The following is a 17,816-nucleotide window of genomic DNA, read 5'->3' on the forward strand; positions in this document are numbered from 1 at the left end:
TGCCAAAATAAAATAATTAGACAATATAATAAGAAATAAAATATTTTTTTTAAAATCTGAGAAGCAGGTAGAGTTTTCTCACGAATGTCTGTAATTTACCGTGTTCCTCTCACCCTGTGGCCCGGGTCACGGTCCTGTGCGTGTCTACTCTATGCCAACGTCTACTCTGGGGCTCAGCCCTCACCTGGAGACTGGTGGCTTCTGCGGCCCTCACGGTCTTGGAGACAGCACAGAGGAGCTGCTGTGCACCTGCCACCAGGAGCTCGTCAGAGGGCCTGCTTCTTGCCAGGGAGGCCTTCACACTTGGGAGTTGATGGGAGGAAAGCAGTTAACATCACCCCAGGTAAGAGGTGTGACCTCAGATAAACAAATACCAGACGGTTTTACAATGTGAGCCTTTTCCACGAAGCCGGGGGGCCTCTGTGGAGACTCTTCAGAGAAAGAACATCCTAAAGGTATAATGTAACATTTTAATATAAAACTTGTATTTTGATTCTAAGAAAGTATGACTCATATAGTATCTACAAATTAACAAGAAATATAGTTTTAATAAAAATAACTAGAGAGAATAAATGCCCACATCCATATATCATGAAAGGGAGTACGAAATTTTGTGTCGAATTGCATTCAGGACTTAAAGTAGAAGTTCCAATAAAAGATTAGACTGGCTGTTTCCCAGCTGAATTACACACCTCAGTGACACCTGCTTCAAGCTGAGTGTCACTGAATTTAGTGAGACAGGTTGTTTTTCACTGATGAAAATGAAGATGCTGTGACACTGCAGTGACTAACTTTGGTAAAATCTCAGGACGTCCAGATCCCTTGAGGACTGAGAGCTTGGTAAATACACCGGTGTTAATCATGCCTTTTTATTTTCTGTATTTCTGATGCACTGATATCTTTGGACCATCTGACCTTGGAAAGGCTGCCCCTCCCAGGATTAGCCTATTCCTAGAGATAGTAAACCACTTGCCTGCAAGCGCACTTACACGTGCAAACCAACCAATCCAAATCCACACCCCCAACCACCCCCTTTATGGAGCTCTTACACTCTGGGCCACTATTTCCCTGCCCTAATCACCCCCAGGGCCGGGTACCACCCAACTAGAGGTCATCTCTATACTCCAGAACCCAAATTCAAATCAGCCTATCCTAAACCCATTCAGCCTACTTCCCCTGTCTTGACATTTCTTCCCACAAAAACCCCACTAAAGGGTTTGTCCCCTAGCTCCTTCTGCTCTTCCATCCACCCCGGTGCTTCCCTGTGTGGTCCTGCGTGACATGACTCCTCTTTCTGGGGGTCCTAGAGGGGTTTTCCTCCTTGCTTTCCTCCTTCTTCCTTGTCGTTTCCATGTCTGCATGTCCTACCAAACCTGATTTTAAAAAATCCTAAGTACCCTTGCAACAATACCCGTATTTGAAAGGCTAAAATTAGCTGCAGTTCCTGTATATTAAGTAGAAAAAATTGGGTAGCTAATCTTGAGATGATTGTGTGCCTGAAATATTATTTCCTAGAGAACAGGAAACAGGCACATGCATTTGGTTTAAAAAGAATTTATATACCGTGGTCTTGGTGATATTATTTTTATGCCTCACATCATTGATAATAGTCTTAACTACCAAGCTTTCCCATTATATAAGAATATTACTAACAATATTACTGATGAATATGCCACTGCAGGTAATAAGGGACGGGGCTGGAAATGAAACCACCCTATACTTAGATCATAATGTTCTATACTATCAATGTAAAAGCTATTCTATGGGAACAGTTAACAAAAACTGCTCAACTCCAGAGTTTGGGCACGTTAAATGAATTCATCTTAACATACACTCTGTGCTGGCATAGCCTTTCTTAGGCAGGTGACATTTAAAGTACTTTCACTTTGCAATTAATATATTTTTAGAGATAACTGGCTTGTTAGATATGAAGAGTATAAAAACAAATAGGGAGCTAAAGGTGAAAATATAAACATGATTTATAAAGTAGCGATCAGTCACCTGCGTTTGTATATTAACCCCGAAGTGTCGTGAGCCCAGCAGCACGACCGGGGTAAGGGCACGGGGTTGTAGACGGAGGAGGGCCCAGTGATGAAGGGCAGCCTGAGATGTTATTTGATTCTTAAAAATTCCTTATGGTTACTTTACAGTCACACCTACTCAGGAACCAGTTCTCCAAGTTAAATCTTTTTTTCTTTCTTAAGTGTATTATCAAATATATATTTGTGATACAATGATAAATGACAGTAGCTTAAACGTGTTTTTTCGTGCTCTCTAATAATTCTCTATATTTTCAACATTTGACATTCCCCAAATAAATGTTGACTCATGGGGTTTAAAACATTCAAAGGAGTGTACAGATGAAGCAATTACACTCCCCCACTCTAAGCCCTCCCTCTGGGTCTTGAGAAAGCAGAAGACAGCAGTTTCCCCCAAAGCCGTCTCCCACCTGGAGATGATGTGAAGCTGGCTGCTCATTGTTTGAACCTGCTCTACCACACACAGGAGCTCCTGGGAGCATCTTGGTCCACACAGTTCTTAGCAAGGATGTGGATAAGTTTGGCGAAGTTTTGTCCAGAAGTCACAATTTTCCTAGCAGAGGTAATGAGCTGATCTTTGGTCTATACCAAAAGAAACGGAAGAGTTAGAAGCAGGTAACAACGCCCTCACAGGTCTTCCCTGAGACATCGGTGCCAAATTGCAAACGTCCAAAAGTTGCTTGGCACAAATTCTTTCAGCCCCAGGGCGAACGTATTTTAGCTTAGTCTAAAACCAGGATCTCCTGAGCTTCCTCCAAAGGCTTCAAGACCAGCCACTGCTGGGTTAGTACGAAGCTTATTCTCCTGGAAACCACAGAATGAGGTGGTCCAGGCCCATCCATCTGTGGGGGCTGCTGAAGGGAAGGCAGCCCAACCTCCTGGTCTTGAGCTAGACTTCCTCCACAAAAGCTGAGGCCTGCACTGACTCAGACAGAGTTTTCAGCAGGCCCAGGGCAGAAATGAGGCCCCTCAGAAGGGCCAGGTGCGGGGAACATGCAGGCTGGAGGACGTCTTGGCTTGACCAGAGGGGCCTTCAGTTCCATGGAGAGCTTCCCAGAGGGGAACTGATAATTAAGGAGTTGCTGACAGAAGCCACCTCTTAGTTAGCTGATTTGAAATTTTAATCATTCTGGACCTTATTTGTCTTCATTTGAGAAGAGAAATTTGGACAAGATTGGCAGCTTCCTTTTCTTTCCTCTTCTTTCATTTTTTTTTTAAGCAACAGAACTCTTTATTCAAATAAAATCTTCATAATGGTAAATGTGGAGGCGACCAGTACAAGTAAAAGATGGGCTTCCTCAGTGGATGGGGGAACCCAAACCAAAAACTACACCTGCTTGTCTGGGATGAGCAGGTCAGTGGCCCTTCAGCAGGCCACAGGAAAGTAGACACAGGCTGGAAAAGGAAAACCCAGGTGCTGCCACAGGTCCTGCCATTGTAGCCACTGTGTAGACAGGGGGGACCCCTCCTCTCCAGATTTGGTTCAGATGTCAAGATGGATGATGCCGCCACGCATGAACCAAGAAGGTACGAAAAGGTTTATTACTCACATAATGAGGCTTTCTGGAGAGAGTGGGCAAGCTCCTAACCAAGCCTGGAAAGGCTCTGAAAAGGCGCGAGAGAACAAGGAAGGGGCATGGGCTTGGCTTTCGTTGTGGGCAGGGGATGGGGCCGGGGTGAGGGTTTCCACTCATCAGCCAGGGCTCGGGTGGTTTGAACTTCCCACTGGCACCAACAGAGGCCATGCCTGGGCTTTTTTATTGACTTGCCCAGATGTGAAGCAAGCGAGGAAGAAGGAGGAGTGGATGGGACTTGAAAGCTGCCAGCAAACAGCAAAAATGAAGTGACCCTGCATTGTACCTGCCCTGTTGAGGGGCTCCTGAATCCCATGAAGACTGGACACTAACTTAATGGACAGAACTTAATTTTGTTTGCCCCACTCTTTTCGTAGTGGCTGGCCCTGATGGGGAACCACTTCCCAGCTCCCTCCCCTCCATGTATCATGCTGTCTCAGCTCCTCCTGGAAGGGAAAAATCAATGCTAATAAATCTATGCTAAAGGCTTGGTTTATTAGAGGTATTTGCAATTCCAGATAAGAAAAGAGTGGGTACAGGCTTGTCCAATATCTAATTCAAGCAATTCCAAGCTCCAGGGCAGAACATGGAGCCAGTGGCACCCCGCAGACCTACAGCGGAAGGAGTTTTCTAAATGGCTCCTGGTGCCAGGCTGCCTCTCCCTTCTGGTCCCCACACTCAGTAATGGACTTCTTTTATTTTTTTCAATGTTGGTGTGTTGGTGTTAAGCAATGCTTAACTACACCGCATCAAGAAGAGGGCTAAAGAGAATTAGAACAGGAGACATGCGACTGAAGTTGATCCCCCCAAAGCCAGAGGAAACCGGCCTCCTCCTCCCCTTCCAGGCTGTGCTGGCCCTGAATGGCCATCTCTCAGGAGCCTGTAGTCCCGTTACCTCTATTTTGGGGAGTTTTTAAAGACATAAATGGCTCCCCTTCAGTTCATCCTACGGGATATGAATGAGTCCTTGATTTTGCTAAATTGCAGCTTCTGGCAAATTTCCTTCGCTGATGGAATAAGGCAAAGCCTTAACAGTAAGCCCAAAAGAGGACGGGAAGAGAGAAATGAAGTGAGCTTTACAATACACCCGGAGAGAGGGGGAAGACAGCGCCTGAAAATGTGCTTGACGGCCTCCGAGAGCGTCCCCTCCTTCCTGGCTGTCCTGGCTTCTGCAGGGCAGCAGCTGGGAGTCCTGTTTCCCCCGTGGTGCCCAGCCTCCCACCACCCACGGAAGGCCCAGTACCAAGATGCGTCCTCTTCTCCTCAGACTCTGAGCCATCAGGAGCACCTCCTCGGCCATCTGCTGGGTAATCTGGGAGATTCTGTTCCCACTGCCCACGCGGCCATCCTCCGGGAGAGGCGGGTCCCGCTCGGCGTGCAGCCGGGCTGGACAGCAGGGGGCGCTGCAAGGGGGTGCCGTTTTGCTGCGGCTGCAAGAGGAAGACAGGGTGGAACTGCTGAAATTCCGGATGCTCAGACCTTCTAGCCACAGTGGGGATGTTCACGGCCTCTTAATCATTTTTAAAAGAAGAGTAGGAATCAAGAGGGTCTCCTGATCCCCACGTGCCGGCAGCTCTAGGCGACATTCTCCAAACACGCAGGAAAATAGCGAGAAGAGGAAACCACGAATCCCCGTTACTCTGCGCTCCGTTCACCCCGAATTTGCATAAACTGAAACCCAGCGGACTCAGATCCCAGTATGGTTAAAATACCACATCTTCTTTCCCTTGGTGAATTTTCAGGCCTTACCTGGAAGAGAAGAGAATCAACAGCTTCTTGAAAAAATTCAGGAATCCTTGAAACAATTATTCTACATGAAAAGACAATTCTCTTATGAAAAATTACTTTTTTCTCCCATTAACTTGCTTGTTGTTTTCTAGTGAGAAAAACAGTAGCTTCTGCCATCCAGAAGCGGGTGAGGGCACGTTATCCTTTTTTGGACCCTGGGTGGGGCCTCCGCTAAGCCTTTTCCAAACTCTGGAATGGAGACGAGTTGTTCTGCACTTGGAGGTAAACCCAGTAACAGAGCGTCAAGAGTGATCTTGATGGTCTCCCGGCCTCACGAGATCCTGGGCTTCTGAAGGCAGAGGCTGTGCCCTGGATGCTGGAAGGAGGGAGAACGCCCTTGGGTGGAGCCTCTGGGTCTTCCCACCCCTACTTCTCCCCCAAGACCCCAGTGTAGCACAGTGATGCCTCAGAGGGACATAATATAGCTGCTGGAAAAGTACGAGCATGATAGCAAATTCTAAGTTCACGAATCTATTTGGTCTGAGGCTGTTATTTCACCAGGAGAGGAATGGAAATCAAACGACAACTCCAGGCACGTGTCCCTTCCTCCCCCACCTTGTGGGCGGGCTCTGGCCAGTCTTTGTTTGCAAGCACATGGGAAGGGCGCTGCATTAACGACATAGGACCAGGAGACCAGTCCCCCAAGGATGGGGTTGGGTGAATCGCATCCTTTGGCTGTAGCTGTAGAGCTCAGGCCATGTTTAAACAAGAAATTGCCAAGTGGCAGACGAGGGCCAGGAGACTGCGTAGGTTGGGGCCCAGGTGACCCGCCCCGGGGTGTGGGTGCCCCACATCCGGGCAGTTGGCCCCAAGCTTGGCCCAGGAGCAAACAGAAGCAAAGCATTTGGGAAGAGTCCTAATTGCTTGAGTTCAACTCAGAAGTTGTCCAGATGCCAAGAATAGCAACCAGCCAGGTAGGTGGCTGGCGGTGGTGCAGGCGTCCATAATGAAGGCTTAATGGTGAGATGTTTTCCTTTCTAACCATAAGGTATTCACTTCCACACTGGAAGCCAATCTAGGCACAAGCATGCACCCCGCCCCCCAGACTCACCTGCACTGGGAGACCCCCTGGGTCCAAGTTCACGTCAGAGCTTTTATTGCCTGGAAAGTCCTTCCTCACTGGCAAATACAAATCCCCAGCTTCCTTTGAAGCTCAACTCAAGACCGCGCTCCTCTCAAGAGACACCTAAAGCATCAGCTCCATCCCTCCCGCGATCGCTTTGCCCCAAATTTGAACCTCCTCTGCACTTCCAGGCTGTCTGTAGCATCCTTGCAAGCAATCTAAATCACTTATCGTGCACCTGCAACACCCCAGACAGCGTGCTTGGCCGGAAGGATCTAAAGATGAATAAGATCAAGTCCTTGAACTTGAGTGGCTGCGAGTTTAGACTTTCTGTGCTAGTGCACCTGAGACGTCACCTGGCTTGGCTATCGTTTTTATGTGTTTTGTCTCCAATTAAATAATCTCCCACCTTCTGAAAACTGCTAATTGGCCTTGTTTTAGACAGGCTGGGATGCCCCCTGAATGCTGGGAGGGGCAAGCCAGAGCCTATTCTGGAGAAGGACTAACACACTGAGGGCCAGCAGGCTGCCCAGATGGGGCCCCGGAGTAGGTGAAATGAAGAGAAAGGAGAGAACTCAGCTCATATGCAATTGGTGATCCCTGAGCCAAGAAGTAGGAAACTGGGAAATACTCTTTTCAACTCTTGTTTCATATTCAACTGTCAGGGATCTTAAGCATCCAAAGTTAGAAGTGTCTCCAGGCTCCTCGATAATGAAAGAGGTCAGGACTCTGTTGGCAATCCCATAACTGGAATAAAGAATTTCCAGGTTGTAATGAACAAGGGCCCGGAAGACACACCAGCCCCTTTCCAAGACCACAACCCCTCAGCGGGCTCTGACTTACCAGGTGCTCGCTGTTTCACGTGCCGTTCTGGGCTGGGTGGAGGGTGTCTCTGCCCCCCAGGAGCCCCAGGGAGTGGGAAGGTGGAGCAGACACACACACACACACACATACACACACTCGGATGGTGATTCTCCCTCCCGGGGGGTAGCCCTCAAGGCAGAGCCATTGTCCCTACTGCCCAGTCTATGCACTAGAATTGTGCGCGTGAAGGAGAGTGCTTCCTTGGGGTAGGAGCCTTGGAAGGTGAAGCCTGGCTCTTCACCCAGAGGAAAGCAGCCTGCAGCAGGAGAGGTGGCACCCCTTCATGGACAGGAGTGGTGACGGGGGCTGGACTAGCCTGCCCTTCTCCCCGTTCCCAGTGCCAGCGGCCCCAGGCGGCCAGCCTCACCCTGCTCTGCCAGCAGTTCTGTGAAATGCTCGTATGGAGTTTTGATGAAAAACGGAATCTGCCAGGTGAAGTCAGAGGCATTAAGTATGTGCTAGAAAGACCTTATGGAAAACAGACCAGGAGGAGCCCGCAGGTTATCTGGATTCATGGGACCAGGCCCTGTGGAGCAGGAGCGCCTGGGGGACAGCTGGAGTCTGAGCAGAGGCGGTGTGGGCTGCAGGAGCGAGGGCGCCATGCCTGCCCTCCTCCCAGCTACTCTGGGAACAGGGCCTTTCTCAGGGTAATGGCATTTTAATCAGAAAAATGAAGTGAAGAGTCATGGGGTGGAGAACACATGGTCTGGTCGGCTTCGTCTTGGGAGAAAGCCCAGGGAAAGGTTTGGGCACGTCTGTGCAGCCAAGCATGAGGTCGCGAAGGGGTCAGATCAAGTTGCGCTGGGCTGAGCGCGTCTGCTCGGGGACTTCTCGGGGGGCACTGCCAACCTACTGTACCCCCCACAGTCTGTGTAAACAAATCAAATGTTTGGGCTCCACAGTGCCTGGCGTTGTCTGGTGCCCCAGAAGGAAATGACCGTGCAGGGAGGGGGTTCAGCAGACCCAGCAGCCTTCCAGCAAATTTCCCTTTTTGCCTACAAGGATTCCTGCCACTTGCAAACGGAAGAATTCTGATTGGGGTAGGGAGGTAACATCGCAGGGGTCAAGGTGGCATGACGCAGCCTGGTCCACGGTGGGAGTGCTGTCAGTCCAGCAAGAGGAATCCCCTCGAGATGGGGCCATGAAAAGACTTCATAGAAGTCAGCCATTGTAGGTACGACTACAGGACACTAACCGTGTGCCGGGCAAGTGCAAGTGTTTTACATGGATGTGTTCATCAGCCCTCCGCCAGGAGAGCATCAGTGTACCCATTCTCTAGACTAGAATCTTGAAGTCCAAGATAGCTAAGACACTGCTCTGAGGTCTCAGAACTTGGAAATGGGAGAGGCAGATGCAGCCCAGGCAGTCTGGTTCCTGATCTTGGATTCTCAAAGGCTGCCCTGTGCTGCCTGCCAGATGTGAATTACAGACATGGGCACCAAGAGAGCTTTTTCTGGAACTTGACAGGGGGCTTTGGTTACTAGAAAGAAGGCTAGGTGGGGGAAGAGGAAAGATGCTGACTTTCCTACCATGCCCAGGTCTGCTGCGACTGTCCCGGTGGTGGCTGGATCAGCGATGCAAGGTCCCCGCTGAACACCCTGGGGTGTCTCTTGGGGCAGCACCCTGAGAATCCACACTGCTGGCTGCAGCTGCTCCCGATGCACCCTCCCCAGGGTGGGGTTGGGGCTGGGCAGGGTCCTGTTCATCACTGGGCTTCAGGCACTGGATCAGGAGTCTCCAGGCCTTGGTGTGACCACCTTTCCAGGCCTGGAGCTGGGCCACGGCATGGTGAGCCTTGGCTGCCCACTCCCACCAAAGCCAATCCTCTGGGTGTTCTTGGAGCACAGGGACCCTCTGGGCCACCTCCTTGGTGAGGATGAGAATACTCTCCAGAGCCATAGGAAGGTCTTCCTGGCAGGACCCAGACTCCTGACCTGCCACGATACCCTGCACAGCTTGGATACCAGACACTATTCTTTCCAGGGAGATTTCTGGCCGGGTCTGGGGGTCTTTGCAGGCAGAGAGCTTTGGGCACAAGGCATCTTGGAGGGCATGTTCATAGTCTGCATTGATATTGCCAAGGTGGCCAGTCAGGGCCTTGGCATGAAGGGTGAGTTCTAAGCAGAGAAGTTCAAAGCGAGTAGACAGGCTGGGAGATGGTTTGGGGGAGGAAGCCAGAATTGGTGCCACATCCAGCACAGCGTCTGTGAGCACATGGACTTCCCTGCACAGAAAGGAGATCTCACCCTTTGCTTGCTCATCCCCACACAGAAGGCAAGACAGCTTGGCAGCTTCTTGCAACCTCTGAGAAACATCTGCTGCCTGAGCCAACCCTTCCTGCAGCCCCTGCTGATCCTTCACAGCCTGTCTCAGGGGCAGCAGGAACAGGCCTTGTCTCCCACTGAGCCTCTCCAGGCAGAGGAGCAGGTCTTGAACAGCCACCGACCACAGAAGGCACCCGTCCTCAATGCTCTCTTCCCATGACCTAGGGGCTTGGAGACCACCAGAGGCCAGAACCTTGTCTAAAAGCTGTTTAGCATGGGTCTCCACCTCCTCCAACCTGCCTTGCATTTGTAAATGTGCTTCTGCGAGCCCAGTTGAGTCAGAATCCTTTTTACCCAAATCCATGGGCCCGCTTTTGGCTGCTAGTTGGACCATTGAGGCTAAATTCTGCTGAAGCTCCATGAACACCGCCATGTTCCCTGGAAGATCAGCTGCTGGGTTATTGCAAAATAGCTGTTGACACAGAGAATACCAGTCACCGGCTATGACCACCAAACCTTGCCTGGTGTCCCTGGTTCTCCCAGACAGTTGGAGAGCTACTTCCAGAGGCCTATCAGTTCTGGCAGTTGTGCAATGTTCTGTCTCCCTTGCTAGGTCAATAATAGAAGGTGGCAGTGATGGGATTTCCTGGAGTTCAGTTATTCTCTCTGAGACCAGTGGTCCCTCTCCAGCCAGGACCTCCTGAGCTGCATTCATAGCTACATCCTGTTCCTGCAGGATGAAGTGAGCTGAGGTCACTCCCTGGTGGCTCTGGGTCTCTACAGCAAGGATGGGTTTGTTGGTGGCAGGGGGTGGAGAGCCCCCTCTCTGTGGATGGGTGTCAAGAATCAAGGGATAGGAAAGGTGGTCACTCGGTGGATAGAAGGTGCCTGGGTCATTTTCCCCCAACCCAGGCTTCCTCTGGTGTTTCAGTTCAGGAACTGTGCAGTCCTGGAGGCAGGGGAGAATGAAAGAAGTCTGTCTCTTAGCCATGCCAGACCTTTGGACTTGGTCCCGGAGGGGGCTGAGGATATCTGGGTGCTTAGTCCCGTCCAGCCCATCTTAGATGCTCTGAGCTGAAAAGATCAGATGTCTTGCCATGGTTAAAAGTGCACCTGAGTCCTGAGAGCTGTGCCCACCTGCACAGTGCTGGGCAGTTGCACCCAGGACCAGGGACGATTGCTCCAGCTGCTGGATCAAGACTCTCAGGCCATTTCGGAAAATGGGATCTCGATCTTGGTCCACATACCTGCTCATCACCTGCACTATGTGGGTTGCTCGGCCCTGTAAATACGCCGCCAGTGGAGAACACTCTCTGGAATCTCCACTCCTCAAAGTCCATGTAAAAAGGTCCAAGCGTTTGGTCATTTCCTGAACCGACACCCTCAGGAACTCAGGAATATTGAGAACATCATCAAAACATGCTAATAAGCCTTCAGACGCCCTGGCCCACTCCTGAAGCAGGGCCTGCAGGGTAGCAGGGCTCCGGTCCAGACCAGACCCTTGGGGACTTTGTGAGAAAAGCTGTTGCACTCTGACCACAAGCCCCCAAAGGCCGACCATGGTCGCCTCCATGTCTTTGCCAGTCTGTTGTCGCGGGCAGCAAACCAAGACCAAGCGAGCCACTCTGAGCATCTGCTTGGCCTGGTCATGGAAAGCAGCGAGGAGACGCTGGAGGCGCTCAGGCAAGGCCTCGCCATCGCATGGGGAGGAGACTGGGGATGTCGCCAAGGCAGCTTGGACCAGCCTTTGAAGAGGACTTTGCGTGTCGGTGAACGTGTCCAGGATCTGGCGCAGCAGCCCAGTGCGGACCTCCTGGGAGAGGTCCTCAGTCGCCGTCCGCAGCGCCGCGCACTCCTCCGCCGGCTCCTGGCTCCCCCCGCCCGTCCCCGGAGGCCCGCCGATCGGGTCCAGGCGCCGGGCGCCGGCGCTCCGTAGCTCCAGCAGCCGGCGGCAGCGGGCCACCAGGCGCAGGCGCTCGGGCGGTGCGGAGCAGGCGGCCAGGCGCATGCAGTGCCAGACCACGGCCGCCAGCGGCGCGTCCAGCCGGTCGCCGCGCAGCCCCTCGGGCCCGGGCGCCGCCAGCAGCTCGCGCAGCTGCCGCAGGCGCCGGCGGAGCGCGCCGTGCGGGGCGCGGGCGGCAGGGGCCGCGGCGCCGGGATCCAGGCCCACCAGGAGCTCGCCCAGGGTCTTCCTGGCCAGAGCGAAGACGTGGCGCCGGGAGGCGGCCAGCTCCGGGTCGCAGGGTCGCCGGAGGCGACCGCGGGCGGCCGCGAGCAGCGCGGGGACGCAGCCCCGCAGCAAGCGGCCGGCGCGGCCCAGGCGCTCCCCGGATCGCCGCGCGGTCAGGCCGCCCAGGCGCTGCAGCGCCGCCGCCAGGTCCGCGAAGGGGCCGCGCAGCGAGGCCGCGTCCCCCGCCGCTTCCAGCGCGTCCAGGCAGGTCAGGCACCAGCCCGCCGCCCGCACCATCTTCCTGGCCATCGCAGCGTCTTCCAGGAGCAGGACCTATTCGAGCAATCAGGGGAGGAGAAGCAGGAAAACGGTTTCTGGAGCCGTAGCGAGAGCAATGGCAGCTTCCTCACCACCCCCATCCCCGTTGTATAAGCAAACATCCTTCAAAAGACCGAAGAGTGCAGACTCCCAGAGCTAACAACAACGATAATGTCACCTACAAGTGACGATTAAAGAAAGCATCTGGCTTAACTGAAAATATGAGACCCCCGAATTGGGCTACGTTTAATGTGGGGTCCAATCTGGCTTTGAAGCGCCCATCTCTCCTGATGGGAGGAAGAGCAGTCAGCCGTCTACATGGTTAGCACCGCATCACAAACGACAGGGTGTTTAGGAAGGACTTACTATTTGCATGAGGATGATGGAGGCTGGCGAGATGGCCTCTCCCAAAGTGCCTCTGAGAAACCTTTCCTAGTCTGACTCTGCTGCTCCCGGACGCCTCTGTCCACCCCCTTCAACAGAGCTGGTACCCAACCACTGCCCAGGGCATGCCCTCTCTTCCTCCCATCAGCAGGTGCCAAAGCCCTCCGGGTCTGTGCCTCTCTCATCTTCCCATCTCTGATCTTACTTTACTGAGGATCTCTTAAACTACCAATACAGCCCCCCACAATAAGCCACACTACTGAAGTTTTAATGATGAACATTATTAATACGTTAATACTAGATAATATTTAAGGCATGTAGATTCTAACAGGAAGCGATGTCCCAGCTGAAAGAGTTGTGCCAGGTGGTGGAGTGCCAGGATGGAGAATGCGGAGTGTCTGCAGGCTGAGGGGTTATCCTGGCCCCTGAGAGCCTCCCAGCCGCAGGTCAGCGCAACAGGTTAGCCAAATAGGCTGAGAGTTGCAGAAGTTTCAATACCTTCTCCCTACAGCTCCTGGCCATGGGTAGGGTGGGATCACCTCTTTATTATTAGGGGTTGGTGGCCAAGTGTGGGGGATGACGGGGACACATGTGGGTTTAAGATCATAGACTCTAACTCAGTATGTCTACCCAGCATCCTATGGCAGCTTCCACATTTAGCATTTATTAGTAAATTGGTAATGAACTCTGTGTCTGTGATCTTGGCATAAACTCGGGCAGCTTCCTCTCTCTGGGGTAGGCACCCATTGTGGGAATGACATGCCGGGTCCATGCTTCCCAGCAATGAGCGCTCTGTCCAGACCAAGCCAGCCAGCCAGCCCTGACATCAGCCTCACCTTCGTGGTGGCCACCAGGATCTGCTGAGCTGTGGTCACTAGCTCCTCCAGGTGGCTCTGACATTCCGGCCGAAGATGGAGCTTTTGGGCAATGAGCGTGATGTTCCTGGAAGACAGGATCAGAGACTCGGCAGCAGAGCCCATTTCCTCCTGGAGCCACTCTTCGTCAGAGTCTCCTGCCAGCCTGAACAGACGTGTTTTCACTCAGTAGTTACCAACCAATATAATGTTACAAAAAAGAAACATCCCCATAAAGAAACTATGATACATAGAAGTAACGGAGCACTCATGATAAAGCCATTAAAACGGTGGTTAGGTCTATAGATATGGTGATAGAAACCGCTCCAAGACGTGATACTGAGTAAATAAAACCAAACTACAGAATAGCATATAAGGCAAGATCTCATTTGTTTTCAATTATGTGCAGATCTCCATAGAGAGCCATTTATCTTGAAGGATAATCAAACTGTGTTCTATCTTGGCATTTTGAAATATGCTTTGTTCCTTTTTGAATTGCTCTCATTTCCCCTGCAATGAACGTATATAATTACTACAAAAGACCAGTAAACCTCTTCTTGTAAGGAAGAAATATCTAGACTCTCATTTCAACCCCTGTTATCAAGAGGAGAGGTTTTATGTAACAAGAATTAGATTCCATGACCACAGATGTCCACAGCAACTGTTTTGTTCACGTGACTGCAAACATTTCTTTTTCAACAGTAATCCTTAATTGTGCAAAATAAGAAAAGTCCCACCTGCTCTGGCCCGATCTCATAATGGTTATTCTTTGCAAATGAGGCTGAGCTCTGCGCCTCTGGAATCTCAGGCTGGGAGGACACAGGAGTGCCAGACTGAGTGATCTCAGAGAAGCTCCTCTCAGATTTTGGTCCTTACTTAGTGTCAGTCAATTTCAATGCTCCTCACCCTTCCTGCCCCAACAATCCAGCTACCCTCACATGAAATATTCTCTGAGTTCTGAGGGTGCAGAGTCACACAAACCCAAACTGCCCAACACAAGAAAATAGCAAAACATTGGGGAAAAGGAATCCTGGGGAGAATGCGTGACAGCTGTTGCCTTCCTTATTTTACTTTTGGCTCCTCGTGGAGAATTTGCACATCAGCTGTTCAGCCCATAACTTTGACACTCAGGCCATAAATATGACTGGGCCACATTCTGGCAACTGAACAGCAGCTGTGAGCATTGGTGTGCAGGACTTTGTGTGGACATATGCTGTCATTTTTTAATAAATAGCTAGGGATAGTAGGCATACGTTTAAAGAAACTGCCGAAATGTTTTCCAAGGCCATTGTACCAGGCTGCATTCTCATCAGCAGTGTGAGTTCCAGTTCCTCCACGTCCTCACCAATAACTTGGTATAGTCTTTTCAATTGCAATAAAATGTGTAATACTCCCTTGCCGTGGTTTTCATTTGTCTTTCCCTAATGGTTAGTAATATTTTATTCTCATGAGAATTTTGTCCTATGCTTACTTGCCATCTGCATAGTTTCTTCGGTAAAGTATCAGTTCAAATCTTTTGACCATTTTTATCAGTGGTTTGTTTCTCATTACTGAGATTTGATGGTTCTTTACATATTTTTATATACACTCTTATCAAATAAATGCTTTACAAATATTTTCTCCCAGTCTCCAGCTTCTTTTCATCCTCTTACTAGTGTCTTCTGAAGAGCAAAAATTTTTTCATTTTTTAAAAAAAATCTAATTTCTTCTTCTGTGCTTTAGGTGTTGTATCTAAGAAATCAGTTCTTAACCCAAGATCTCAAAGACTTTTCCCCTATGTTTCCTTCTAGAACTTTTACAGATTTATATTTAGGTCTATGATCTATTTGAGTTAACTTTTATATATGATCTAATGTATATATCAAAGTTCATTTTTGGGGTATATAAATATCCAATTATTCCAGCACTGTTTGTTGAAAGACTAACCATCTGCCACTCATTTGCCTTTAAACCTTTGTAAAAAAAAATCAATACTAATTTATACCAAGGATTCATGGTATAATGAATAAATTCATACAAAGTGCACAGTATTAAAAGAATAATTTTAAAATGCATAACTGTGTTACAGAAGAGAAATCGCACAGAGCATTTATTGGGCCACAGTGTAATTCCACTAGAGATCAGAAAGATAACTAGAAAATCTCCAACTGTGTGATCCAGGAGAGACTGAAGTTGGAAGTGGAGGGGAGACAAGATGTCTGAAGCCAACGTCTTTCCCGGGGCTGCTGTGACGATCACGCTGACCGTGCAGACACAGCCCCAGTGGCACTGTTCACCCAGACTGTAAAGCACACGGTCCTCTGGGGACCCTAGGAGCCCTTCCCTGTTTACCAACCAGTAGGAGCTCCTGTATGTATATATACACATACACACATATACATACATATGCATATATATACACACACACACATATACACACACACACGTATATCCATGGATAGATATGCTTTATCTGAATTTTTTAATGAAAAGGGAGAGATGGGGAAGAAAAAGGTTGGGAAGAAGGAGTGGGAAGGAGAGAAAGCAAACATCTCTGGAATCAATATATACTGAATGTTTGCTCTGGTTACCTCTGGGCTACAGGCTTATGGGTAATTCTTTCATTCCTCATGTTATTCGTATTTTCTAAATGTTCATCATATCATCCATTTTCAAGCTCCAGGAAACGTATACTTGGTGTTGGCTTCTTCTTGTGGGGTCTTCCCTGAAGCCCTGACCTGCTGCCAACACCGGCCTGCTGATGTGGCAAGTTCCTTCTGGCCTCCTGAGAGCTTCCGCAGCAGGGAGAAGCACTGGGACTTGCCAGCCACACACTTAGCACACTTTCTACCGATTGCCTCCTCTTGCCCTTTCCTGAGAACTGCTGGAGGAGCTGCCCTCAGAGCTGATGGAGCCAAACCCAAGTCAGAATATAAAGTATTTGCAGTGTTGCCCCGATCGATGGGCTGGACCTTTTCCCACGGTCATGAGCACAGATAATTCTCTTTATAAATAATTTACTTGCCCGGAACAGACGATAACAGCAAGGGTATTTATAGTGAAACAGACAAAAGGGACATTTGCCTTCTCTCAAAGTTTAGTGTGACTTTTTGTTGTGTGCGATGACAAAATGCATTTAAAAACTTAGAATGTGCAAATGAGTATTAAATTTGGATAAAATCACTCTATGCACTAACTCTTGGGTAAATTATTATAAATATTTTGGCAAATTTGTTTCAATGAATGACTACCTCATGTAAGTGGAATCACACAGTATTTGTCTTTTAGCGTCTGGCTTATTTCACTTAACACTAAATCCTCAGGGTTCACCCATGTTGTAGCATGTGTCAGAAGTTCCTTCCTTTTTGAGACTAATATCCCACTGTATGTGTACACCACGTTTTGTTTATCCACTCATCTGTTGACTGACCCTTGGGTTGTTTCCACCTTTTGGCTGTTGAAAATAACGCTGCTACAAACAGGAGTGTACGCGTATCTGTTAGAGTTCCTGCTTTCAGTTCTTTTTCATATAGAATCAGAAGTGAAATTGCTGTGTCATATGGTAATTCTATTTTTAGTTTTCTTGAGGACTCATGTATAGTTTTGAATTCTTTGCTTCTAACTCACTTAACTTTTGAGCATGAGTATTTTTTCAAAAATATTTTTGTAACTCTTAATAATTTCAAACTTCCAAAAAATTTTGCAGAAATAATACAAGCTTCAATATGTGTTTCAACCAGATTCGCCAACTGTTCTCATTTTGCCATGACTGCTTTATCATTTTCTCTCCCTCTCTCTCTCTGTGTTTGTATGTGTGTGTCTAGAAAGTTCCAGATACGATGCTGCTTTACCCTAAAATGCTTCAGTGTGGATTACCTAAGAACAAGGACATTCACTTTGAGAACCACAAAGCAGTTATCAAAATCAGAAAATGAAACATTGATACAATGCCATTATCAAATCCAAAGTCAGTATGCTAATTTTGCTAATTGTCCCCAGTCTGAGAACATGAATAAAATTTAATTGCCAAGTCCCGTGGTGGGCAGTTCTAAAGATACCACCACCCCAAAATCCCCTTTCCTCCCCAAATTGGTAAACAGATACAATTAAAGAGACCTTAAAATAGAGAGATTATCCTGGACTATTCGGGGGGGGGGGGGGGGTCAGTGTAATCACATGAGCCCGTAAAAGCAGCAGAGGAAGGCAGAAGGGGTGAGTGTGAGAGAAACTTGACCTGCCATTGCTGGAGGGGCCACACGGAATGCAGGTAGCTTCGAAGAGCAAAGATGAGCCTCTCTAGCTGAGAGCCAGCAGAGACACAGGTTCCTCAGTCCTAGGACCACAAGAACAGCCTGACTAAGCCTGGAAACGAACTCTTCCCAGAGCCTCTACAAAAGAGCCCGGCCCATGGGCATCTCCATTTTGGCCTGTGAGACCCAAAACAGAGGAACCAGCCAAGCCCACGAACTCCTAACCTTCAAAATGATGAGATACTAAACTTTGGGGGTTTTGGTCCTGG

At 49.4% G+C, this 17,816-nt stretch overlaps 1 protein-coding gene across 1 annotated transcript; it reads right to left on the minus strand.

Moving 5' to 3' along the window:
• Positions 1-3,562: 3,562 nt before the first annotated feature.
• Positions 3,563-11,511, minus strand: LOC105093089 (uncharacterized). The gene is made up of 2 exons (XM_010984907.3): positions 8,858-11,511; positions 3,563-5,362 (listed from the first exon to the last, which is right to left on the minus strand). Exon 1 carries the CDS (start codon positions 10,581-10,583, stop codon positions 8,898-8,900), a length of 1,686 nt encoding a protein of 561 aa, XP_010983209.2. The 5' UTR covers positions 10,584-11,511; the 3' UTR covers positions 3,563-5,362; positions 8,858-8,897.
• Between the last annotated feature and the right edge of the window lie 6,305 nt (positions 11,512-17,816).

The sequence above is a fragment of the Camelus dromedarius genome, chromosome 33 (assembly GCF_036321535.1).
Source record: "Camelus dromedarius isolate mCamDro1 chromosome 33, mCamDro1.pat, whole genome shotgun sequence".
Lineage (NCBI taxonomy): Eukaryota > Metazoa > Chordata > Mammalia > Artiodactyla > Camelidae > Camelus > Camelus dromedarius.

What these genes read in the sequence shown, in the direction of transcription:
- LOC105093089 (XM_010984907.3), bottom strand. Translation starts at nt 10,583, where the DNA reads ATGGCTAAGAGACAGACTTCTTTCATTCTCCCCTGCCTCCAGGACTGC.